The sequence below is a fragment of the Jaculus jaculus genome, chromosome 3 (genome assembly GCF_020740685.1).
Source record: "Jaculus jaculus isolate mJacJac1 chromosome 3, mJacJac1.mat.Y.cur, whole genome shotgun sequence".
Taxonomy (NCBI): Eukaryota; Metazoa; Chordata; class Mammalia; order Rodentia; family Dipodidae; genus Jaculus; species Jaculus jaculus.
In genome coordinates, this window is record NC_059104.1 from 183,478,626 (window position 1) to 183,504,482 (window position 25,857).

The 25,857-nt window shown below is 52.4% G+C and overlaps 2 protein-coding genes across 10 annotated transcripts in view; one reads left to right on the top strand and one right to left on the bottom strand.

Annotated features, from left to right (window-relative positions):
• Positions 1–25,857, bottom strand: part of Plekha7 (pleckstrin homology domain containing A7) — a 212,180-nt gene that overhangs the window by 10,946 nt on the left and 175,377 nt on the right. For all 9 annotated transcript variants that reach the window (XM_045146617.1, XM_045146616.1, XM_045146621.1 and 6 more), the window contains 13 exons: positions 23,438–23,960; positions 23,034–23,120; positions 19,809–19,862; positions 11,952–12,020; positions 11,727–11,807; positions 11,281–11,430; positions 10,116–10,217; positions 6,392–6,500; positions 6,038–6,267; positions 2,724–2,912; positions 2,511–2,628; positions 684–775; positions 7–204 (listed from right to left, as the gene is read on the bottom strand). In XM_045146617.1, the coding sequence (XP_045002552.1) occupies positions 7–204; positions 684–775; positions 2,511–2,628; positions 2,724–2,912; positions 6,038–6,267; positions 6,392–6,500; positions 10,116–10,217; positions 11,281–11,430; positions 11,727–11,807; positions 11,952–12,020; positions 19,809–19,862; positions 23,034–23,120; positions 23,438–23,960 (2,002 nt within the window). The remainder of the gene's footprint in view (positions 1–6; positions 205–683; positions 776–2,510; positions 2,629–2,723; positions 2,913–6,037; positions 6,268–6,391; positions 6,501–10,115; positions 10,218–11,280; positions 11,431–11,726; positions 11,808–11,951; positions 12,021–19,808; positions 19,863–23,033; positions 23,121–23,437; positions 23,961–25,857) is intronic.
• LOC123459577 (ubiquitin) lies at positions 7,453–7,801 on the top strand. Its single transcript, XM_045146624.1, has one exon. The coding sequence runs from the start codon at positions 7,478–7,480 to the stop codon at positions 7,799–7,801; it is 324 nt and encodes a 107-aa protein (XP_045002559.1). The 5' UTR covers positions 7,453–7,477.

Here is a 25,857-nt window from a genome sequence, read left to right on the forward strand (position 1 = left end):
ACATACTGAGCCAAGATCTCCGGGCAGCTGGCTGAGGCCGCGGGCTGAGGGCAGGCTCGTCCTCTCTCCTTGGCTCAGTGTCCTCTTGCGCTCCCGGACCAAGGCCTTCTGGTGGCGCTTCATGCGCTCAAGCTGCTCCTCGGCGCTCATCTTGCCCCGCTGGGAGTCCCCTGAGTACAGGCGCTCCAAGGCACTCTTGGGTCTCTGAGGAGGAGGCAAGAGGCACACGTCTGGGATGCGAACACCAAGGGCATTCACGCCTCTGACCACCCTGCTCTGGGTTCTTGTCACACTAGCTGGGCTTCTCTTGGTTTCAGAAAACCACCTTCTCTACACGTAGTGATGCGATGCCCCTGGCTCCCATGAGCTTCTTAGGAAAAGAAAGAGCTCAGGCTGAGGGGGGCGGCTAGGCCTGCACACTGCACCCCAGGTGCTCCCAGGGTGCAAACTTCCCCACCCCTGGCCCCTGACAGGCTGGGGAGAAGAGGGCATGAGACCCCAGAAAATGAAGCAGGCACAGGAATAACCTTGTTGGTGGATGAAAGGGACCATGAGATCCCGAGGGGCTCAGATCACCTTGGAGGCATCCTCAGTGCCCACAGGACGGCTAGTCGCCACCCATCTCCCAGACCCACCCCCTGCGTGCAGACACAGGGAGCTCCTCCACAGCCAAGGGCACTCACGTTGCTGTTTTCGGCATGCAGGCCCCTCCGGAGCGTGACATAGGGAGCAATGGTGGACGACTGCTGGAGCCTGGACGTGGACCCCGAGAGCCCTTGGTGAGGAAAGAGGAGTCAGGCGTACTCGTGGAGGGGTGGACCAGGTACCAGACCCTTCCTAATGACCCTCACTCCTGTGAAGGAACAAGAGGGCCCAAGACAGGCTCCAGGTAGAGCAGGGTTACCTGAGGATAGCCTCTGTCCTGAGTGAGGGACAATGTCTCAAGACAGACTCTGGCTAGAGGAGGAGTTGCGCAGGAAGGTGGCTTCACTTCACCTCCGTGAGGACAACATCCCTGCAGATGTATGAAGGGCCCTGGCTTTGCATTCAGATACCTGGGCTCACAGCAGGGGGAAAGGCTGAAGGCTGAGAGCCCCCTTTGCCCTTGTGTTTCCTGGTGTTGGCCCATCCTCCCTGCAGAACCCAGCTGGGGATGAGCAAGGGCCCCAAAAGAAGAGACTGTGCCCTCAAGAGGATGGAGGCTGGAGCAATGGCTCAGTTCCCCAGGACCCACATAAAGCCAGATGCATAAGGTGGCGCATGTGTCTGGAGTTCGTTTGCAGTGGCTAGAGGTCCTGGTGTACCCATATTCTCTTTCTCTCTCTCTCAAATAAATAAAATATGAAAAAGAAAGCTGGGCTGGAAGATGGCTTAGTGGACAAAGTGCTTGCTACACAAGGATGAGGGTCCAAGCTCAGCTATCCAGCCCCAGGCGCAGTGTGTGCAAGCATAATCCTGGCGCTGAGGTAGGGACTGGAGGATCCCTCGAGGATAACCAGCCAGCGAATCTAGCTGAAGCAGTGAGCTCTGGGTTCAGTGAGAGAGGCTGTTTCAAAAAATAAGGTAGAGGGCTGGAGACATGGCCTAGCAGTTAAGGCACTTGCCTGGGAAGAGTAAGGACCCAGGTTTGATTCCCCAGGGCTCACTAAGCCAGATGTACAAGGTGATACATGGGTCTAGAGTTCTTTTGCAGTGGCTGGAGGCCCTGGTGCACCTATTCTCTCTATCTGCCCCCCTTTTCTCTCTCAAGCAAATAATTTTTTTAATGAAAAATAAGGTAGAGGGCTGGAGAGATGGCTTAGTGGTTAAGCTGCTTGCCTGCAAAGCCAAGGACTCATGTTCCATTCCCCAGATTCCATGAAAGCCAGACGCACAAGGTGACACATGTATAAGGTCACACACATGCACAAGGGGGCACGCATGTCTGGAGTTTGAGTGCAATGGCTGCATGCCATGACATGCCAATTCTCTGTCTCTCTCTCTCTCTCTGTCTCATAAAGGTGTGTGCCACCATGTCCAGGAAAAAAAAAGGCAGGAAGTGATCAAGGAAGACACCTGGCACTGACCTCTGACTCCCTACACATGAGCACTGCACCACACAGATCTGCAGGCACAACCCTCCTCCACACACACTTCCCTGTGTTAGGCTGGCACAGGAGGAAGAGGCCCCAGGAGCGCTGGAATGACCCACTGGAGCAGACCCCAGCACGCCAGTTTGCAGGCCGCAACCGTCTGGAGCCAGAGCATCAGGACTGTGTGCTGGCTCCCTTCCTGAGCAGCTAATTGCCATTTGTTTAATTTCTCTGAGCCTCAATTTCTAGGTCTCTAAAATGGGAATCATCACAGCACTTCTCTCTCAGCACTGTTGAACGTGAAGTACTTAACACTGCTGGGCTTTATGGTAACTGCTCCTGGGGTCAGGTTTAACAGCCCAAGCAAGAAGCAAAGCCCAGGCTGAGGCTGGGAGTGGTATGTGGTGTTCCCAAAAGAACATCAAGCTTTTGCCTTACCTCTCCCTGGCAGCGTCTGGTACCTGCTCTCAGGGCCCTCAAGCCCTCGGGAAGGCTGAGCCACATCCCCGCTGAGGCTGGCCAGCTCCGGCTCACTGACATAGGACCGGAGCTCCACCTGTGGGCAAAGTTGGAGGCTGTCACACTTCAGGCATCACACTGCCAGCACCCTCTCCACGCTCAGCGGGCAGCTGTGGAATTATCCTGGCTCACCCGGGAGTCCCCGTTCACACACTGTCCCAGCTCCCGGTCCCGCTTCCTCTCGTCTGACTGTCGCTTGAGGCCCCGCACCGACGTGTGCCGGATGATGGTGGTCTCCCGGGGCAAAGGTGGAACAGCCGGTGGCTGGTCCTCTGGGCTGTAGAGCTCAGGGAGTGGAGGCCTGGGAGGTGCCTCATCTTCCTGCTCAGAAAGAGAAGCAGAACCAGTGATTGCCAGGTGGGGTGGAGCTGGAGGAGAAATTACTGCCTGGTACTGCCGTGGTAGTGGCTGAGTCAGAATCACAGAACGTGCCACCTCAGACAGAAGTGTGAGCATGCCCTGTGGAGAAGCTGTGAGGAAGGCTGCCTCCACTCTAACTCTGTTTGCCTTTGATTCATACACTTTCATTTTTCAAAACATAACCTAATTGTACTATATTCTCAACTCCAGGACTGGGGCCTACTGGGTCCATGCTCTTAGCATATGTCAAATTATCAGCCCACTTGCTCTGTATGTGCCTGAGGGTGGGGTGCTGTCACTTCTGAGCTGGTGACAACAGCCACCCCAGGGCAGACACGCACCTGCTAGTCCACAGCGCTCAGAATGAGGCAGGGAGCCAGCATCCTTCTACATTCTCCTGGTCTATCTCAGAAACTTGCATCCTTCCAAAATCTCTCTTCCCTTTGGACATAGCAGGAGGTGGGGACAGATGGCCTGCACTCTAGCCCCTCCCTGGGAGGCAGGAAATGTCACTATTCTCCTTGGTACCTACTGTCCACAGTGCTCTTGGGGGCCCGGGCAGACTAGGCCTGACGACCAGGAACACCCACTCCTGTCCACTGTACCTTCCTGTCCTTACTCTAGGCATACTTCACATTTCAGGATTTCACAGGGCTCAGGAAGAGACCCGGTCAAGGCTGGCTTTGCAGAGAGTTACCAGCATTGTATCAAAGCAATACACTTCATTGATGGAGAAAGAGAACTCCACCTGCCTAAAATACCCACGGGTTCCCTGGGAATTAGCAGCTTCCCACGCTGACAAGATATGGAAATGATGAGTTTCTATAAAGCACTTCCGAAGATGAACACAAGACGCTACTGCCTACGACTGACACGAAGAGAGCGGCTCACAGGGTGGCAAGGAGGCATTTTCCTAAGTCCGTCTGCACACCTCCGCTTTCGGTGACCTCTGAGATGCCTATTTAGCCCCACGCAGCATGGACGGATCTCACCACCAGTGCTGAAGAGAAATCAGGACCCAGAGGAGCTTGGTGTCTCACACACCAGTACAGTGTGAGGGGTGCAAACGTGCTCAAGCAAAAAAAGGAAAAGGGCATCTTTAGTCCCAGCACTCGGGAGGCAGAGGCAGGAGGATCACCATGAGTTTGAGGCCACCCTGAGACTACACAGTGAATTCCAGGTCAGCCTGGGATAGAGTGAGACCCTATCTTGAATCTCCTCCCAAAAAGTGAGAGATTCTTATCCAAAAAGTCAAGATCATGGTTACTTCTGGCAGAAAGAGAGGGGCCTGACCTGGGAGGGAACCAGAGGCCACAGTCTTCCCGCAGCTGCCCAAGTTCTGTTTGGGGATCTGTGTGTTGGTATGTCACAGGTCCCTTTATTGTTCACTGAGTGACGCATTCCTGTTTTACATCCTTTTTAGAACTATTACATATATAAATGTCAAAAACAAGCAAATAATCACATAAGACAATAAAATTGATAAACACACATACATTTCAAAAAGAAGGGGCTGGAGAGATGGCTCAATGGTTAAGGTACCTGCCTGGAAAGCCTAAGAACCTGAGTTTGATTTCCCCGTGCCTATATAAAGCTAGATGCACTAAGTGGCACATGCATCTGGAGTTCACTTGCAGTGGCATGAAGCCTTGGCATACCCACACTCTCTCTGTGTCTGCCTCTCTCTCTCTCTTAAATAAACAAATAATTTTTTTTTAAAAGGAGAGAAGATGGGGCTGGAGAGACAGCTTAACAGTTAAGCGCTTGCCTGTGAAGCCTAAGGACCCTGATTCAAGGCTCAATTTGCCAGTACCCACATAAGCCAGATGCACAAGATGGTGGCACATATATCTGGAGTTCGTTTGCAGGCCCTGATGTGCCAATTCTCTCACTCACACACTCTCTCTTTTTCAAATAAATAAATAAAAATAAATTTAAAAAAAAGGAGAGATTTCCTGGTGACCCCCTCTGAAGCTCAGCAGAGCACCAGGCTCCACGTGAGAACTACAACAGAACAAGCCACTGTGACCATCTGCTCAGGGGGAAACTGAGGCAGTTCAGAAACACAATGGATTTGGCCAAGAACAAAGTCAGAGAACAGGGACAAAATCTGCCCATCCTGGCACCCAGGCTGGTCTCATGCCCTGCGCCTCATCCCGTCTGAGGCACCTTGCCGCACATCCGTGGCCGCCTGCCGCCGCACTGCCAGCGTCTGTTTCGTTTCTTTTTTTTTTTTTTTTTGGTTTTTCGAGGTAGGGTCTCACTCTGGTCCAGGCTGACCTGGAATTAACTCTGTCATCTCAGGGTGGCCTTGAACTCATGGCAATCCTCCTACCTCTGCCTCCCGAGTGCTGGGATTAAAGGCGTGCACCACCATGCCCGGCTGTTTCATTTCTTTATGGCTGGCTTTCGGGCCCATCCTTTAGATTTGGGACAGGGAAGAGACAACCAGAGTAACTTCGTGGCCTGACCACAGGCCTCACCCCGAGCACTCGCCCCAGCTGCCTTCCTCTCCCCACGGATGCGAACCATCATGGAACAGGGAGGAAGCAGAGGCCCGCTGTGAGCTCTGTTCTCCCAGCACGGCAGCACGGCTGTCTGGACGTCAGACCAGCTGGGACCACCCAGGTGAGCGGGCCCCTCCCACGACTGGCCTGTTCCTATTCCCTCACAGGAGCTGGGACGGGGGGCTGCCTTTGCACGTGAGACTCCAGCCACACACCCCTGGCCCTCCGCTCCACTGGCTGCATAGAAGCCTGCCCCAGCCGCATGTGGTCTTCCAAGGTGCTAGAGTTAGAGTGGACAGTTCCTTCGGAATAGGTCTCCACCCACACAGCTCCTGTGGCCATTGCCCATGCCAGGGTAGGTCTCTGCAGTGGGACAGCTGTGTGGGGGTCACCCATGAACTGTAAGTAACCCCTCACTCATACTCCAGTAAGTAAACTCAATAAACTCATCAGTGCAGCTAGACTTGGGTGGAATCATTGGTCTGTTTTTGGTACTCCATCTGGGGTGAACAGATGTTTGTTCATGTCTCCCCCAAAAAAGTCACCAACAGGCCCACGGTGAGTGCTCGCCATGCTTACCACTTGAGGCTTGGCCTTGGTGGGTGACTGAAGAGGGGAGGTCACTTTCCTCAGCTGGGGCGGGTGAGGTCGGTACGGCACGTAGGTCTGCAGCTGGGGGAAGAGCCGGACTTCCAGGGGGGTCCGCGCAGGGCTGCTGGGAGGGCTGGGCTGCGGGGGCGGCTTGCTCTCAGGGGGCGGCGAGAGCGAAGGCACGAACGGGTGAAGGAACAAAGGCACCGTTTTTCTCTCTAAGGGCACAGAGGGAAGAAGCGAGTGAGCGAATAAAGTTCTTAGAGGACAGGTGCTTGGACTTGACACCATGGCGCCATCACACTGCCCCCGCTCTCCCGCCCCCCAGGACGGCAGCCTCACCCGGGTTTTTGGCAGATCCCACCAGGATTCTGTAGTTCTCTTTATTTGCACTCAGGCCTGCCAGGACATCTTCAATCCTCCACAGGTCCTTCTGAATCTGCGATTTCTCCTGAGGAAGACAGGGTGGTGGTTCAATGCCTTCTTGGCTCCTTACCAGAACTCTCTTAGGGTGTGTCTTGCCTCTTCAGACAGAACCCTCAGCCAGGGAGAAGCCCTGCCACTGCAGACCCACCGGGGCCAGAGCCACAGCTTCGGAAAGCAAGTAGGGAAGTACCCGAAGCCCAGGGAGGAATTTCTGCGGCATGCTCACCAGTCCAACTGCCCCGCTTTATCGAAGTTGACAACAGGCTGCTTTAAAGACAGCAGCAGGGCTGGAGAGATGGCTTAGTGGTTAAGCACTTGCCTGTGAAGCCTACGGACCCTGGTTCGAGGCTCGATTTCCCAGGACCCACATTACCCAGATGCACAAGGGGGCGCACGTGTCTGGAGTTCATTTGCAGTGGCTGGAGGCCCTGGCGTGCCCATTCTCTCTCTCTGCCTCTTTCTCTGTCACTCTCAAATAAATAAATAAGCATAAAAATATTAAAAAAAATAAAGACAGCAGCATTCCACTCAACTGCTGTATGAACATCTAGAGTAGCTCATTTCAGTGACAGGAAGTTGAAGAGGGCAGACTCATCCAAGGGCAGAGGGGAAAGAAAAGCTATTGAATGCACATGACTTTCAGTTTCATAAGATAAAAAGTTTTGGACAGTGCAGCCACGTGAACAGACTTGACAATGCAAAGTGCACTCTTAAAGGAGGTTAAGATTATCCAGGCAAGGTGGTACATGCCTGTAATCCTAATATTCGGGAATCTGAGGTAGGAGAAGCTCAAGTTGGAGACTAGTCTGGCTTATATAGTGAGAACCTATCTCAAAAACCCATGGGCTGAAGCCAGTCACAGTGGCCCATTCCCATAATGCCAGTGTCAGAAGGTTGAGGTAGGAGGACCAGGCTGAGTTCAAGGCCATCCTGGGGTAGAGTGAAGCCCTGCCTCAAAAAACAAACAACACTCTGTAACGAGGCGGCCGAGCGGATACCAAAATGCAAATCTCTGTGAAGACCCTGACGGGCAAGACCATCACCCTAGAGGTTGAACCCAGTGACACCATCGAGAATGTCAAGGCCAAGATCCAAGACAAGGAAGGCATTCCACCAGACCAGCAGCGGCTGATACTCGCTGGCAAACAGCTGGAGGATGGCCGCACTCTCTCTGATTACAACATCCAGAAAGAGTCCACCCTGCACCTGGTGGTGCGCCTGCGTGGTGGCATCATCGAGCCCTCTCTGCGCCAGCTTGCTCAGAAGTACAACGGTGACAAGATGATCTGCCGCAAGTGCTATGCTCGTCTGCAGCCCATGCTGTAAGCTGCCGCAAGAAGAAGTGTGGCCACACCAACAATCTTCGCCCCAAGAAGAAGGACTGACTCTGAAGGGTGCTGACCGGAGATCAGAAATCTGTGCTGTCTATCGCAGTAGCCATGGCCACGTGTCCCTACCAACTGCTCACAGTCAATCTGATACAGACAAGGGAATCATTTTTAATTTTAGTTTATTTGTAATTAGTTTATATCTACATTAAGATGCTATTGTACTAGGCAGCACAAAGTTGGGGTTATCATTCCTGGGAAGATTTCCACAACATAAAGTTGTGACAAAAAAGCAAGCTGCCAAACAATGTGTAAGCCGGCGCTTTTTAGCTCCTTGATCTACTCCAAACCTAAACCGACAAACTGATTTTATGCAAGGGCATGTTTGGCAATGCAGAGAAAATGGCCAGAAAGGTAACCCTGCAAACCAGCAGCACTGACATGAAGGGGAGGTGGTGGCAGTGTGGGGATGGGACACATGTTATGGTTTCATTGCTCTTTGCCCCTTTCAGAACAGCACACTCATGTATTTTATGATTATACAAAAATAATGAGTGGCTAAGAAAGTTACTGCTAAAATCACTGAGCCCAAGAAAGAAAATATAAAAAGACAGGACAGGGGCTGAAGAGATGGCTCAGCAGTTAAGGCGTTTGCCTGCAAAGCCTAACAACCCAGGTTCAATTCCCCAGGACCCATGTAAAGCCAGATGCACAAAGTGGCACATGCATCTGGAGTTTGTCTGCAGTGGCTGGAGGCCCTGGTGCAGCCATTCTCTCTGCCTCTTTCTCTCTCTCAAATACATCCATCCATCCACTCCCCACCCCCCACCCCACACACACACACGACAGTTTCACAAAGTAGAAACTATTTTGGCTCAGTGAGTAAAGGCATTTATTTGCAAATCCTGACAACTCAGGATCCTGACAACCCAGGGTTCAAGTCCCCAGTACCCAGGTAAAGCCAGATGTACAAAGTGGTATAGGCATTTGGAGTTTGTTTACAGTGGCAAGAGATTTTGGCATGCCCATACCCTCATTCATTCATATATATATGCATATATACATGCAATTATTTTATTTATTAGAGAGAGAGAGAGGACGTACCAGGGCCTTCATCCACAGCAAATGAACTCCAGATGCATGCACCACTTTGTGCAGCTGGCTTATATGGGTCCTGGGGAATCAAACCTGGGTCCTTTGGCTTTACAGGCAAGTGCCTTAACTGCTAAGCCATCTCTCCAGCCCCAATAAATGTATGTTTAAAAAATAAAAACAACTGCTGGGAAAACAGCTAACAACAGTCCTCCAGCACTGCAGCATGCCACCTTGCATGGAGAGAATTATGGGAAGCTGCGTCAGCAGGAGGCAGACAGGTTCTCGGAGTGCCCTCTCTCAGCAGCCTGCACCAAGCCGGAGGCAAGGGCCCTCCCTCCATCTCGCCTCAGGCTGGGCCCTTTAGGAGCCAGCTCTGAGCTCAGGCATAGGAAGCTGAATCCCTTGGAAGCTTGGGACCTTGAAGGGTTAGGTCAGCTTCCACAGAATGACCCAACACCTGACCTCGGCCTGGGCCAGAACCAGGTCATCAATTAGCAAGCCCAGCCCCCAAACTGGCCTAGCTTGGTGCCTACACCCAAGAAGCTTACAGAAAACGTGCTGAATTCAAACCAGCCCCATCTATGTCAGAGCCCTGAGAGGAAGACATGCTGATCAGAAGACAAGCCGGGGACACGGGGCGGCTGGGGACATGGCCTGGAGAAGAGCATACATGCAGGCTTCCCTGTCTCATCCTTAGACTACGCTCCAAGGGGTGGCCTGGATTTGAAGATAAGGAGGCAAAACTCTAGGGCTACCTTTCCAAAGTAGGCCAGGGGCCACATAGATGGGGATCACCTAGGCTGGTCCCAGAAATACAAATGAGCTCCAGTGGACTAGATTCACACTCCTCCTTCAGGCCAGGGAGTGGCTCCAGGAATCCGAGCGGGAAGGAGCCATGGATCCTGACTGCTACCTGTCTATCTAAAGATTCCCATGTTTCCAGGACCCTCCAGGTTGGTATTGGTCTCCTGTCAAGTCTCCTTGTCCAAGGATCAGGAGACTCTTCCTTAAATACCAAGAGCTGTTTTTGAAAGCAGAGAGGCAGGGAAGCTGGGGTGAGGCTTTTCATCATGACCTGACTATGGAAGGGATCCCCAAGGAATAGCCTGGGTGGCCACATTCCGGGGTTCAGGAAAAGCAGGTCCTGGGCAGTGTTCTCACAACAGGCTTGTTCCCAGAAGCCAGCAGAGCTGGGAGGGACAGCAGCCCTTGGTCACCTGGAAGAAAAACGCTTTCCTATGCTGCTCCTGCAAGGTCTGCTTCAGCTGCTCCACGTCCCTTTCCAACTTCAGGTACTCGTTCCAGGCATTCTCCATCTCCTGTGGGCCAAGAAACACTTCTGGTCCCTAGTTGTCCTCCACACCCTCGACCAGCCCAAGAGCACAGGCGCTCCTGGCCTGCAGACGCGGCCAGGTTAGAGAGAAGACGCCCGGAGGGGCCATGCAGGGCTGGCGGGAGAGGAAGGAGGGCAGTCGGGTCCCTGACCACCCACACTGCCCCCCCTTCACCCAGGATGCTCTCATTCCCTGCCCTGGCACCCACACTGCCCCCTTCACCCAGGATGCTCTCATTCCCTGTCCTGGCACCCACACTGCCCCCTTCACCCAGGACGCTCTCATTCCCTGCCCTGGTACCCACACTGTGCCCCTTTCACCCAGGACGCTCTCATTCCCTGCCCTGGTACCCACACTGTGCCCCTTTCACCCAGGACGCTCTCATTCCCTGCCCTGGCACCCACACTGCCCCCTTCACCCAGGACGCTCTCATTCCCTGCCCTGGCACCCACACTGACCCCCTTTGCCCAGGACGTTCTCATTCCCTGCCCTGGCACCCACACTGTGCCCCTTTCACCCAGGACGCTCTCATTCCCTGCCCTGGCACCCACACTGCCCCTTTCACCCAGGACGCTCTCATTCCCTGCCCTGGCACCCACACTGACCCCCTTTGCCCAGGACGTTCTCATTCCCTGCCCTGGCACCCACACTGTACCCCTTTCACCCAGGACGCTCTCATTCCCTGCCCTGGCACCCACACTGCCCCCTTCACCCAGGACACTCTCATTCCCTGCCCTGGCAGGAAGGCCGGCACCACATGGGGCTGATCAATGAAGCCATGGGAATTCTGATAGCTCTGAGTGAACTGCACACAGACACAGGCTGTTCTAACTGTTCAGTCTTCTGCGTGTTCTCAACCATCTAGTCCGCTGATGGAAATCCACCCAGGACACAGGTACAGACAGACATCACTCTGGACAGGTGGCCTGGAGAAGTTTCTATCACTCCCAGACTCAAGACCCCAGCCTCCAACTCAAGAGCTGGGGTGATGGGAAGAGCAGAGTCGCCATGGCCAGCTCTACCTGCTGCCTTCACCCGGTCCGCTCACCGTGGCCTCCCTGGAGAGCTCGGCTCGAGTGTGGACGAGGTCCTCCTGCAGCAGCCTCTGCTGAGTGGTGATCTTCTCCAGGTGCTGCGGCTGGTCTCGGTACTGCTCCGTCTGTCTGTGCAGTACCTCCAGCACGGATTCCAGCTGGTCCTGCACCAACAGGGGCAGAAGAACAAGGGGATGAGAGGACTGTGTGCCCCAGAGGCCTCCCATCCCACACCAGGAACTAAGCACCCAAGCCTGACAGGATCACAAGGGGCTGGAATGCAAAGACAGGGACTCGGTGCCAGCTCAGACTGCCCATTCTGTCTCTGAACAGGCCTGTGCCTCAGCCTCCTTACCTGCAAGTGGGCACAAAGCCCTCTAACGTCCTACAGGATTGACTGTGGTTAACCACCGCCCCCCCCCCCAAAACACACATACACAATGCTACAAAACCAGCGTACTTTGTTCTCTTTGAGAGCTCGAATCTTGTCTTCCAAGTCCTGGAGGATCCGGTCCTGCTCGCAGAAGATGCTCAGTTTAACCTATAAGCAAGAAGAGGTTGGGAAGGATCCAAGGAAGGAATGAGAACAGGGCACTGCCCCGGGAGCGTGAGCAGAAAGCTTCTGAGCACAGGACCGTCCAGCTGTGCAGGAGGCCATCCCCTGGGTATGGGCAAGGACACTCACGTCAGTGTCGCTCTCGGCGATCTTCACAGGCTCCAGACTTCGATCCTTGAGCAGCTCCCGGCCTGTCATCTAGGAGATGAACAATTTAAAGGAGATCACCCGTGGGCTTTGGAATCAGAGCACAGGAGGGAGGTGGTCCTATGGGAGATGACTGTGGAGTCCTGGCAGAGTGCCAGGAGGATCATGGCATGAAGGGGCTAAAAACTCAAATAGCATCTGCTTTTCTTTATATGAGTATTTCATTTCAGGGGGAAAAAATGCCTCTTTTCAATCCTAGTAGCACTGGTACACTTCACAAATTAAAGAAAATGCAGATGCTCCCAGTACAGGATCATCAATTTCACAGCATATACTGGCCACAGTGAGTGTGATGCAGCAATGTGAGTCTTTGTAGCTTTGCTACAGGGAGGACGGGCGGCGGGGGGGTGGGAGGGGGAGGCTGCTACTAAGGCCAAGCACAAGTCAGAAGTCTATCACTTGCTGCCAAGGCAGTGGGGTGGGTAAGCTTAACAAACAGGCCTCCTGAGCTGGCCCAGCCTCCAGTTCAGGACATCTCTTACCCTGTGGCGGTTTGATCCGGTGTCCCCCATAAACTTGGGTGTTCTGGATGCTAGGTTCCCCAGCTGATGGCAATTGGAAATTAAAGCCTCCTGGAGGTGGTGCATTGTTGGGGGTGGGCTTATGGGTGTTATGGCCAGTTTCCCCATGCCAGTGTTTGGCACACTCTCCTGTTGCTGTTGTCCACCTTATGTTGGCCAGGGGGTGATGTCCACCCTCTGCTCATGCTATTGTTTCCCCCTGCCATCATGGAGCTTCCCCTCGAGCCTCTAAGACAAAATAAACCCTTTTTCCCCCAAAAGCTGCTCTTGGTCAGGTGATTTCTGTCAGCAATGCAAACCTGACTGCAACATACCCCATGGGTAAAACAGCTTTTCTTACTCTATACTACTCAAGATCTGGCAAGGGACAAAGAGACTGAGGGTCACCCAGCCAACATTTTTAAACTCAAATTCAAACAAGGTCCAGTGCGATCTCAGAAAGGAAACTACAAAACAGCAAGTCACCTGCACTTGTGGCTAGCAGGATGTCCCACTTCCCATCCTGTCAACCCAAAGGAGACAGCATGCTGTCCACGCCTCCCTGACTCCCCCAAGGAGCTGATTCCAACTCTACCCCATGGTTTGATGTGCCCCAAGCCCCCTTCCTGCCCAAGGCTGTGGGGTGGACTCCCACAGTCAAGACAAGGCCAGAATCAGCTGCACTTAATGCACCTTACATAGGGGAGGTCATCTCTCTGGCTCTTTGTTTTTTTTCTGTCTAACCAGGGTGAGTAGAGGGTAAGAATAACAGAGACAAGTACTGTGTGCTGAGCAGAGGGTCCCAGGGTGGATGGCTGGAGATGTGTCCCTTGTTTTCTCTCTATTCCATCTGGAAGTTACAGGAAGTTTGTGTGAACAAGAAATCAAAATATACTGGTAATAAATTCCAGATCGTCATAGCTCACACTACCCACGTGCCTAACTCTTCTAGGCTCCACTCAGAAAATCATAGTTAGCGAGTCAAAAGTCAAAGTCATTATTGAATGACTTCTTGCTTTGAGCTGAGGACTCATTTTGGGATGCAGAACAGCCCCCATCTATTCCCATGACCCCTTTTGTCACACACAAGAGGGCAGAGACCATGGCCTTATTTACTGTACTGAAGCCTTGAGCATTGTGCCTGGCCCAATGGAAGTGGAAACTGCTGCAAATAGCAGCATTCCAGCCAAATTCTGCTCCGACCCGGGCAGAGTGTGTGTACACGTGTATACAGAGTCGTGCGAGTCACAGATCGCCATGACTACACACAAATGGTGCTGCCCCTGACATGGTGGACAGAAGAGGGAGGGAAAGAAGGACATGAAATTAATTCTGGTGACTCACAAACAGCTGAGCTCGACTTCACCCGCTACAAGTGGTGGGCTCTTGACTCTGCCAGCCCTTCCCCCAAGAGTGGGACCGAGAGTTTGTCTCTCTCCAGAGAGCCTGGCCCTGGCTCATTTCCTAGCTAGAATCACTTTAAAGTTGAGAGATGCCTTGGGGATCTCCCACCAGCAACAATTCTGCTTGTGTCACTGAAGCTTTCCACTCAGGGTATCTTGTTGATGGTTAAACAAGGCAGATAGTGTAGTTGAGCAATGCCTCATTTACCCAGCCCCATCAGAAAAGAAATGAGGTATTCTGCACAAACAGGGCACTTTGAGAGAGTGGAATCTTCTGCATAAAACGTTCTGATGGAAACCTTTCTGAAAGTGGGCCCTTTGCTTCTTTTCTAGAAAACTTAACATGCACTCAACCTTCCCACCCCCTCGGGGTGGTAGTGGTCCCTTCCACACACTGTGCGTCAGCACCAACACTGGTGGCTGCGCTCTCCTCACTAGATGGTGACCACCAGGGTGGCCTCAGAACCAGCCAGGAGACCTGGGAAGCGCTTGCTGAATGAGTTAATGAACTTCCGCAATCAGCTTCCTATGGAGTAAGGGCCACAGGTGGCAAGGCACAGGCTCCTGGGTTGTTGAATTACAGCTGGGAGGTCCTGGAAGCTCTTGGATTTAGCTCCATTGCAGACAGCTGGTAGCTTTTCTTTCTTTTTTTTTTTAAACTTTTTTGTTCTTTTTTATGTATTTATTTGAGAGCACCACAGAGAGAGAATGGGTGCACCAGGGCCTCCAGCCACTGCAAATGAACTCCAGACACATGCGTGCCCTCTTGTGCATCTGGCTAACGTGGGTCCTGGGGAATCGAGCCTTGAACCGGGTTCCTTAGGCTCCACAGGCAAGCGCTTAACAGCTAAGCCATCTCTCCAGTCCAACTTTTCTTTTTAAATAGTGCTGTGCTAGCAATGTTAGAACAATTTAAAACATCAAAACGAGTCTTCCCAGCATCTGTCTCCAGAAAATGTGAAGGTCTGTGGGCACTCCCCCCTTGAAAGAATCTCTATTGTGTAACCTATATCCCTCCCCTCGACCACACCAGGGGATAACACACACCTAACCTACAGCTTCCCTCAGAGTGCTCCAAAAGCTGGTCCCATTACAGTCACTAGTTCTGTGTCAAAGGGGTGTGGGGTGACTTTCAGTTACAGCCACGCCAACACCATGCTCCACAGAAAAGGCCAAGGACAGTGGAGTCTAGGCTCCTCTGAAGTGGCCAGCAGCTGCGGGGGCCCACCCACGGGACCCATACTCAGCCCTGTCTATGAGGAGGCAGACGAGGGGGATGGACACGACACAGGCTGGTGGCAGGCCAGGCAAGCTCCCCACCCTTTGGCAACACAAACGATGGAGTCACAGAACACCACAGATGACAGACTCAGCCTGCTGCGTCAGCCACATTGCTGGGGAGAGCTTCAAGTTAAAGAAAATCAACTGAAATGACTTGCAGGAAGCGTGGGCAGTCAGGAGAGCACTGGCTAAGCAAGTGATGGAGCCGGCAGCAGCGAGCCAGAAGCAATGGAATGGCCCCGCCTGGAGACACGGATCCAATCAGCTTACGCTTCTCCTGGGCCGACAGCCCCGTGCTGACTTCTTCAGCACTTTGTAAAGCACGTTGATCAAAGGTTCATTATTTTTTATCTGTTCCAAACAAACAAACAAAAAAAAAGGCAAATACAACAAAACATGACAGGTAAGACGTCCGCGACAGGAAGCAGCGACAACTCAGGACTGGGCAGGGGGAACCTGCAGTGAAGGTGCGCGGCAGCGCGGGGAACACGAGCCGCGGCGATGTGAGCCTCCAGTCACAAGGCCGTTCCAGGCTGAACTCACCCCAGCTATGTACAGTGGGGATGAAGCAGCCCTCACGGGCGCATTCTGAGAGCTCGTGTGGAGGCTGCTCCAGCGCCCACTTCCTTCCTGGGTCTGCCACAGAGGGCGAGAGGGAGCGGCACACAGGGGCCTCTGCGGCTTCCCGGCCGCCTCCTTGCACCTCTGGAACGTGTGGACACTTACTTGACAGTGGTACTGTGCGTGGACACTTGCTTGACAGTGGTACTGTGCGTGGACACTTGCTTGACAGTGGTACTGTGCGTGGACACTTGCTTGACAGTGGTACTGTGTGTGGACACTTGCTTGACAGTGGTACTGTGTGTGGGCCTCACTCCCGCCCGTCACTCTTCACAAGCTTCCCGAGCCTTCCCTCCATACACCTAAATATCCACTTCTTACTGACACTTTGACTCCTGTCTGAAAGTAAAGTTCTGTCCCCATCCTCAGAGCAGTAGCTCTCCAAGTGTGATCCTGGGCCAGCAGCGCTTTTACCTTGGATGATGGTGTTGGGAGTTGAATCCATAGCCTCATGCATAGTAGGCAAATGTTCTTCTGCAAGTTATATTCTAAGCCCAGCATTAGGATTTTTTTTTTGTAAAATTTTATTTATTTGCAAGCAGAGAGTGACAGACAGAAGAGAGAAAGATAATGGGCATGCCAGGGCCTCTAGCCACTACAAATGAACTCCAGATGCATGTGTCCCTTGTGCATCTGGCTTACGTGGGTCCTAGGGAATCAAACCCAGGACCTTTAGCTTTGTAGGCAAAGCCTTAACCGTTAAGCCATTTCTTATGCATCTGGCTTATGTGGGTCCTGGGGAATCAAACCTAGGACCTTTAGCTTTGTAGGCGTTAAGCCATTTCTTATGCATCTGGCTTACGTGGGTCCTGGGGAATCAAACCTAGGACCTTTAGCTTTGTAGGCGTTAAGCCATTTCTTTAGCCCAGCATTAGGATTCTTAAAAGCCCTCCTGGGTGACCCTAGTGCATGGTAGCACTGAGAACTGCTGCTCCAACCTCAGCCTGCAGAATCACCTAAGGAGCTGTTAAGGAACAGATCTGCTGGCCCCTCCCTAGAAGTTCTCATGGGCAGGCCAGGATGGGCCCCTAGCCCGTATTCCCAACAGACGCCCAGGCAGTGCTGATGGTCCTGGCCCAGGAGCACAGCTGGAGAAACAGCGCTTTGAAATAATCTTTCACCACCCTGGCTGCACTGTAGAAACACCTAAGGGGCTGTCTGTCTGCTCAGTGTTGTTTTGTTTTTCTAAGGAGCAATGTTTGCATATCAGCATTTAAATCAGTCTCCAAGGGTAGAACCCAACACTCACATTCATCTTGAAAGTTCCTCGGCAGTTCTAGTCCGGGTTTAGTAATCTCTGCTCCAAATAACAGATCTCAAGCTTGAGTTACACAAGTCACACCACAGCTTGTTTTAAAAATCCAGGATTCTGGGCTGGAGAGATGGCTTAGCGGTTAAGCACATGCCTGTGAAGTCTAAGGATCCCGGTTCGAGACTCGATTCCCCAGGACCCACATTAGCCAGAAGGGGGCGCACGCATGTAGAGTTCGTTTGCAGGGGCTGGAGGCCCTAGTGCGCCCATTCTCTCTCTCTATCTGCCTCTTTCTCTCTCTGTTGCTCTCAAATAAATAAATAAAATTAAACAACAACAACAAAAAAAAATCCAGGATTCTGGCCCAGAGAGATGGCTTAGCACTTAAAGTGCTTGTTTGTGAAACCTAAGGACCCAGGTTCTACTACCCAGAACTCATGTACGCCAGACACACAAAGTGACACATGCACAGAAGGTGGTGAACGTGTCTGGAGTTTGACTTCAGTGGCTAGAGGCCCTGGTGCACCAATTTTCTCCCTCTCCCTCTCCCTCTCCCTCTCCCTCCCCCCCCCTTACACACACACACACACACACACACACACACACACACACACACACACAAGAAAACCCAGGATTCCAGGCATCAGAAGTTCTAAATCAATACAGAACCCCAGATCTGTTTGTTGTCTTTTAAAATTATTTTTTATGAGAGAGAGAGACAGAGAATTGGTCCACCAAGAACTCCAGCCACTGCAGTCAAATTCCAGGTGTGTGCACCACCTTGTGTCCATGTGCAACCTTGTGCACTTGCGTCACCTTGTGTGTCTGGCTTATGTGGGATCTGGAGAGTTGAACACAGGTCCTTAGGCTTCACAGGCAAGTGCCTTAACCACTAAGCCATCTCTCTAGGCCCCTGTTTGTTTTTTGAGTCAGGGTCTATGTAGCCTAGGTTGCTGGCTTCAAACTCAAGCAAATTCTTCCGCGTCAGACTCTAGGCATGTACCACCACACCAGCCGTGTGACTGTGTGTGCGTATCTAGCACCCACTCCCTGCCTGGGTGTGTACATGTGCACACCACAGTGCATGTGTGGAGATCAGAGGAAAACCACAGTGCATTGTTCCTCATCTTCCACCCTGTCTGGGACAGGGTCTCTCTTGCTTTCTGCCCCTGCAAATGCCAGACTAGCAGGACAAGCCTTGTGCTGCCTCTGCCTCTGCCTCCCATTGCCTCATTCGTGTCTAATCATGTGTGTTCAGCTGTAAGTGGGCTCCCCAGCTCCTGCATTGTTTTAATGGTGTTGCCCAGGCTAGCCTTGAATTCATGGGCTCAAATGATCCTTCTGCTTTAGTCTCCCCAGAATATGGGAATTGGTGAGCTCTGGGTTTAGTGAGACACACTGTCCCAAAGAATAAGGTGGAGTAATTAAGAAAGACCCCTGACATCAACCTCTGGCCTCTGCATGCACAACCCCCCAGACAAGCAAAACTAAATAAAAATAACTCAAAGCAGGACTTGGAGATACATGTCTATACTAGGGAGGCTGAGACAGAAGGATCACCTTGAGCCCATTTATTTGAGACTAACCTGGACAACATAGTGAGACTGCGCCCCCATCTCAAAAACTAACTCGGTTTTGAAGGCTGTCAAGAGCAACCCCACCATGAGCCACCTGGAGCACAGGGTTCTAGAAAGCAGAGCATCCATGAAGGAAGTACCGCTCAAAGACAACACATTCCAGGGTGGCAAGCATGTGGCCAACAGAAGGAAGGTGGCAGGGTGAGGTCAGCCCAGCCAGGACACCATGCAGCAGTTACTTAAGCTCTCTGAGACTTGGGCACTTGGTCACTAGGACAGAGGAAATGACCTTTCTGCTCCAGACTGCTGACTGTAGTAAACTCAGAAATGAACGGCAAGTGCACAGACACTGCCAGGAAGAGCCGAGGCCACCACTGCCCCGAGTGTGACAGCTGACGCCTTTCAGCAGCCATGACTGCTGGGCCTCAAGACTGGACCTAGTGACCTTCTCTCACAGGGGAGGGGATGCAGAGGGTCACCGCACCCTCCCCTGGCTTGTCAGCCACTCAGCCTTGCGCCTCCCAGCCAGCTGTCTGTGAGTCTCCTGTCTCGGCAGACGCCAGAGTATATGGTGTACAGAAAATTAGCTTGGATATGGGGGATTGTCATCTATGCTGGGGTGACACTTTCAGGTGATGCTGCTGCTTTTGGGTTACCCATGTTCCTATAAATAACTCCTCATCCACACTCTGTGAGGAAGTCCATTAATCTCGTCGGTTCCCCATACTGCACTAGGTGGAGCCGTACTTGAGTCTATCTGGGGAAACATGCCACCAGGGAAAAGGTTCCCTCTACATAGCATGCTGCTGAAGGCACCACCAAGCCTCTTGTGGGCAAAAGTGAACATAGTGACACTCCACAAGCCAGCTGCACTACCTGGCCACCAGCAGAGGCTCTGAAGATGTGAGTGACTGTTTTTGAAAAGACGTTTGGCTCTAAGGAAAGAAGAGGTCAAAAATCTGGCCTGCACTCCGCAAGCCCAGGGCCGTGCAGCAGGAGCAATTGCAGAGAGTGAGCTGGGGTGAGAAATGATCTTCGGGTGCCGACAGCAGCGTCTTCCCTTAAGACCCAGACTGGAGACGGCGCAGCGTTGACACTCTCAGAATGGGCATGTCCACTGAAGGCAGGACCCCAATGCCACTCACCTTTAGATCCAGGTACTCCAGGTCTTTCTTCAGCTGGAGGTAGGTGTCATCAGCCTTCCAGGGAAGCCGAGAGGGAGACAAAACCAAACAGTTACAAACACCATGGATTTACCTGACCCAGGACTTCACAAAGGGGTCATTTACGTTACGCAGCTTTAGTTAAGACAGGGACCACAGCAGACCGACACATCCAGGGTCACAGAAGAGGCACAGATATCCTGCTGCAGCTCAGAGCCTGTCGGCCAGTGTGGGGAAAGCCAGCTTATCCCTTGTTGGCAGTGTGGGTGGGGAGGACCCCAGCAGAGGGCTAGGACAGCAGGCAAGCTGAGGCGGATGCCGGGGTCCCGAGGAGGTCTGCTGGAGGAGTGCATGCCACATCCAAGCTATCACTACTGCTCCAATTCTTGTCGTCAAGCCTCACAGGTATGTGATGTGGAGGGAGATGGCTTGAGTGACCCAAGAGGCCCCGGGAGGACCTGGGGTTCTAGGGTGATAAGCAGCAGCGGCGACTATTGGTATTTTCTAGAAGTTTTGCTGTTTGATCAGCACAGGGCCATGAGGCCAGGGGAGGAGGCAGCAGAGGGAGTTCCAGGTTGACCTACGGGCTGGCAGTGGCCCTAGTGGCCTCCAAGCCCCTTGCTCTAATGACCAGAAGCAGTGTAAATAAGGAGCTGACTCGGGCTCCCTGGACGTCGTGCTCTCTGGTGCAGCAGACCCCAAAGTTAAAGTGAGTCCGGGAGCTGTGAGAGCCTGAAGAACAGTCTTGGCAGATTCCAACAATCCAACCAAGCAAGCCAGGACAGGAAGCACAGCTCCAGAGCAAGGCCACAGGCCACAAGAAAAGTCTGCACACCATCAGGGGTGCCAGTTCCTGGCAAGGCCGCATTTCTGCCCCTTCACCATCCCCACTTCCCAATGCATCAGTCCTGTGCACTTTCCACGGGAACAGGAAAGACAGAGCTGGAAAACATTCTTTTACAATAACCCAAATTCATTATTTACGGCTTTTTTACACGCCCTGCTTATACTCATTTTTCCAATTACATTTCCTGAGTCTTTGGGGTAGCATTAAGATGGGACAGGAAAAAGGGTGACAGTGTCATCCTCTCCCCTGCCCCCTCCCCAGTCCTCTGCTTAGCTGTGTGGGGCCTGAAGGCTCGTGGGCTGAATCTCTTCAGGAGAACCACTCCCTGGCCAGTCCTTGGGAAGCCTGCCTGCGAAGCCCGGGGTCCTGACTCCGTTTAGGACACTGTGTCCAACAGGACCAGGTTTTAACTCCAGCCTGCAAGCTCCTCGTGAAGCCTATGGGAAAGTTACTTCCCCTTCCAAATTCACTTGTCCCAGAATGGTAAGAACTCTGTCTCACCTCATGTAAACTAGTTCAGGCACAATGCAAGCCAGTATGGAGGTTTCTCAAGAAAACTAAAATTGGATCTTCTGTGTGACCCAGATATACCATTTCTATCTTATCTACCCACAGGACTCCAAACAACATGTCAGAGATACTTGTACATCAGTGTGTATTGCAGCACTACTCACAATAGTAAATGACGGAACCACCTAGGTGTCCAACAGAAAAGTGGATAAAGAAAGTATAGTGTAAAATAGACACCCCCCCAAGGAATTCTTTCAACTACAAAGAAAAAAATGCAGGTACATAATTTTCAGGAAAATGGATACAACTGGAGGTATTCCTAGTAAATAAATTAAGCCACTCAGAAAGGCAGGTATGTTTTCTTCATTTGTGGTTTCTAGACTTTGTATAGACACATAAAATCATGTGTGTGTGACGTGAAAGTGGAAGTGAAAATGCACGGGCGAAAAAGGCATTCATGGAGGAAGAAGAGGCATTAAAAAAATGAAGGTAGGAGGTATGGAGGGATTGTGATCAACATACATGCATCTATATGTGTACACACACACACACACACACACACACACACACACATATGAAAACTTTAAAAATAAATTAGATTTTTAAAAGAACTCTGTCCCACCTAACCTCTCTCCCACGTTTATCACAAGGCTCAACAAGACAGGAGACAGTAGCTACTCTGTAAGACAGAGGCACTCACATTCTCCCTCCAGGCGGACCCACAGGTGTCTTCCAGCACCCCAAGGAGGTAGAAAAGCTGGGAACATACAACCCTTTGGACAAAGACACATGCCAGCCTGGCAGCCACTACACAGCTCAGAAGCAACAGTTCAGACCCGCCCCCATGCACCCTCCCCCACTGCCTCACAGAGTCTGGCTACAGCACCCAAAGCAGACAGGCAGGGCAGAGTGCGGCACGGCACGCGGGCAGAGTGGGGCACGAGCAGTGCTCCACACCGGCGCTGACCTGGCAGCCAGGGAAGGTCAGGTAGTGGTGAAGTAACTGGCCGACAGCAAAATTTCGCACGCTGGCCAACTTGGCCTGGTGGCGCCGCAAGCGGGTGAGCAGCAGGGAGAGCTCCTCCAGCTGCAGGCGTGTGGACACATCAAGAGGCTGAGAGATGGCTTAGCGATGAAGCGCTTGCCTGTGAAGCCTAAGGACCCCGGTTCGAGGCTCGACTCCCTAGGACCCACGTTAGCTAGCTGCACAAGGTGGCGCACGCGTCTGGAGTTCGTTTGCAGTGGCTGGAGGCCCTGGCGCGCCCATTCTCTCTCTCTCTCTCTCTGCCTCGTTCTCTCTGTCACTCTCAATAACTAAATAAAAATAAACAAAACATATTTTAAAAAAAGGAAAAAAAAAGAGGGATCAGCAGCCACAAGGCGCCACGGCAATGACGCTCTTCACCCAGTGCAGGGCAGCACTGAGCTGACACCTCGATGCAATGGCAGCACAGACTGCCATTAGGACAAGTAAAAGCACCGGGGACGCGGGACCTAGGGCTACAGGAAGTCATTTCCTCAGCAGTCATTAGATAAATCGACCTCACCTTGATTCTAGTGTCAAAGATACAGGTAATGTATGACAGGGAGGGCCAGCAAGGAAAGAACTAATGGGAGACAAGAGCAGGTGGCTGGAATATGCTTCTGGAAAGATCCTATGAAAAAGAGGACCAGTGCAACCGGCAGCACGGGCGAGCTTGTACAAGCCTTAGTCTCACCTCTACAGGGAAGCCGGTAGCTGTCCTGTCGGTGCACTTGACTGGCTCAGAGGGCGAAAAAACTAACCAGCCAAGGCCTCACAGGCTGCGCCGAGTCATCGGCCTGGAGGAGGGGAAGCAAGGGGCCCTTACCGATTTTCCGTGCAGGCTGGGAGCACTGACCGTGTGGGTCACGTAGCCCATGGAGGGCATGGAGCGCCGGTCCACGTGAGAGGAGTTCTGCAGCAGGGAAGATGGGAAGTCACACTGAGGCCGGGCAAGGAGGCTCTGCCATCACTGCCAGGACAGTCTACGGAGTGCCATTTCACCTCCTGAGCGCTGTTCTTATCTTTGAGGTGGGCCTAGTAGATGGGCTATCTAACGGCTACAGGAACTGAAGGAAAACCCTGCAGCCTCACTGCCAGGGGAGAGTATTACAGGTCCACTCATTAGCTGACTCATCTGTCCCCATGGCTCACATCTGTGCCCAAAACAAGTGGGGCCCTGGCACCCTAATGCCAGCCCTGGGTTGCCTGGCAGGGATTCCTAAGACTCACCTTGATGGTGTGGCCCCGTCCCTTACTGGGAGAGCCCCCCAGTGAGATGTCCACGCTCCTCCTCTGGTCTGGAGGCTTCACTGTAACCCTCTCCGCTGGGGTGTGTGGCCTCCGAGGTGGAAAGGCCCTGGAGGGTCCCAGGGGAGGGACGTCTGAGGGGGACGGTGGCACAGAGATGGAGCGAGGCACCTCTAGCAGACTCCGGCTCCGGCCCTGGTCAGTGTACTCCGGGGAGCCAGTGCCAATGGGCGCTGTGGGGCTGCCATGCCGGAACTGCTGCCTCTGCTGCCACTCGTACAGCTGCCACACGGTGCCATCACGATGCGCCCGGCGCTCCTCGCTGGACATTTTCAAGTGGCTGGCCCTGTCCTGAGCATACTTGTAGTCACTGGGCAGATTCCGGGGAGGGGGCGAGGAGCTCCCCGAGGGGTGTCGTGTGCTCTTGGGAAGAGTCGGGTAGTTGTCTGAGAAGGACAGGGACTGGCTAGGCCCCAGACGAGGAAGCGTCAGGTCGGAGGGCATGCTGAGGAGAAAGCGAAAGGGCAGGTCAGGCCAACCAGGGGGCAAAGCTAAGCAAATCCACAGGGCCAGCACGTGGGGGGGGATCCTATGAGAACCCCAAAGTAAATAGCAGCCAAGGTAGACACCTGGGACTCCAGCCACTTCTCACTGCGTGAGACTGCAAAGCCAGCTTTCTCTGACAACTCTAACAGGGCATCATGGGGGTCCCTTGCTCCTCACTTCCCACAAAATGCAATTAAGCTGCCTCTCTCCAGCTCTTGCCTGTAGTCAGTGACACGGATGTATGTATGTGAAAACCTTCGCAGTTCTCTCAGTGACTGAGGACCAATGCTGGAGGTTCTTACAGGAAATCAATGACACAGCGCCTTCACTTTTCTTCTGGTCTATCCAGGTCTGGATTCAGACATCTTTCAGACCCTCCCAACTTGTTTTCACCCCATGACAGACCCCAGGCCTAAACCAATCACTCCTAAGCACCAAAACTTTGCCTGACTCCCTGTTCTCTTGTTTTTGTTTTGTTTTTCAAGGTAGGATCTTGTAGTAGCCTAGGCTGACCTGGAATTCACTATGTAGTCTCAGGGTGGCCTCGAACTCACAGCGATCCACCTACCTCTGCCTCCCGAGTGCTGGTATTAAAGGCATGTGCCACCACCACGCCAGGTCCTCGTTCTCTCCTTTTTGTAAGAGAATCTAACCTCCCTAGCCTGTACCAGTGCACACATACACACACACTCCCCTCTTTCCCAGGGCCACAGAGCCAGCTAGCCCGCCAGGTGTCTTGGCCCAGACCTGATGAAGGCACTCGTTCTTACAAGCACGCCACATGGCTGGCCTTTAGCAGGCTCCCCAACTTTAGCAGTTCTGCATAATGCAAAAAAAAAAAAAAAAAGTAGGGAGGAGTCTGCTCTGGGTTTGAATTTGAACTCTACTATTTGCTGGCTATGTGACTGCTCTGAGCCTCAAGTTTCCCTACCTGTAATATGAGGCAATATTATGACCTCGTCAGGCTGTTGTGAAGAGGAAGGTTGGTAAGCCTCATCCTCCACGGCAGAGACACCCTCCACCAGCATGGGCCCCTCTAGATTCTCCTCTCCTCTCCCTGCCTGGGCTCCCTCATCCCATTTATCCAAACCTTACTCATTCTCAAGGACAAAGACCCACGCCTCTCCCACGGGGCCTTCTGCAGTGCCATAGCCTGCAGTGTTCCTGCATTGTTTAATCCATTATAATTGCACCATCTTAATTTTCCAAGGTCCTGTGCTCGTGTGACCTTTTCTCAATGCAAGACATTTCTTCTCCAGCCAAGATGAACATTCTTGAAAGATGTGTGTTTCACACTCTGTGGTATTGTCCATGGTCTGAGAAAGTTCTTTTCTTAAATATTTTATTTTTATTTATTTGAGAGAGAGGAAGATAGATGGATGGGTGGATGGGGAGAGAAAGAGAATGGGCATGCCAGGGCCTCCAGCCAGTGTAAACAAACTTTAGATGCATGCACCACCTTGTGCGTCTGGCTTATGTGGGCCCTGGGGAATTGAGCCTGGGTCCTCTAGTTTTGTAGGCAAGTGCCTTAACTGCTAAGCCATTTCTCCAGCCCAAGAAAATTCTAACAGAACTAGTTCTTCATGAAGTCCCCTCAAAAGTTGGCCATGCCTAAAAACCACTACCAACTGGTCATAGGATTTTCGGAGAAAGAGAAAATTTAGCCAGGAGCAATTATGGACTTTATAAAGAGGGAATGATAGTGCACAGCTGTAATTCTAATACTTGGGAGGTAGAGACAGGAGGATCAGGAGTTCAATGTCATTGCTGACCCAAAAGCAAGTTCAAGGCCAGCCAGGGTATTATGAGATCCTGTCTCAAGCAAATGAAACAGTCTAGTTTGCAAGATAAGACTA

Excerpts from the sequence above, each read along its gene's own strand:
- LOC123459577 (XM_045146624.1), top strand. The coding sequence starts at position 7,478 with ATGCAAATCTCTGTGAAGACCCTGACGGGCAAGACCATCACCCTAGAG.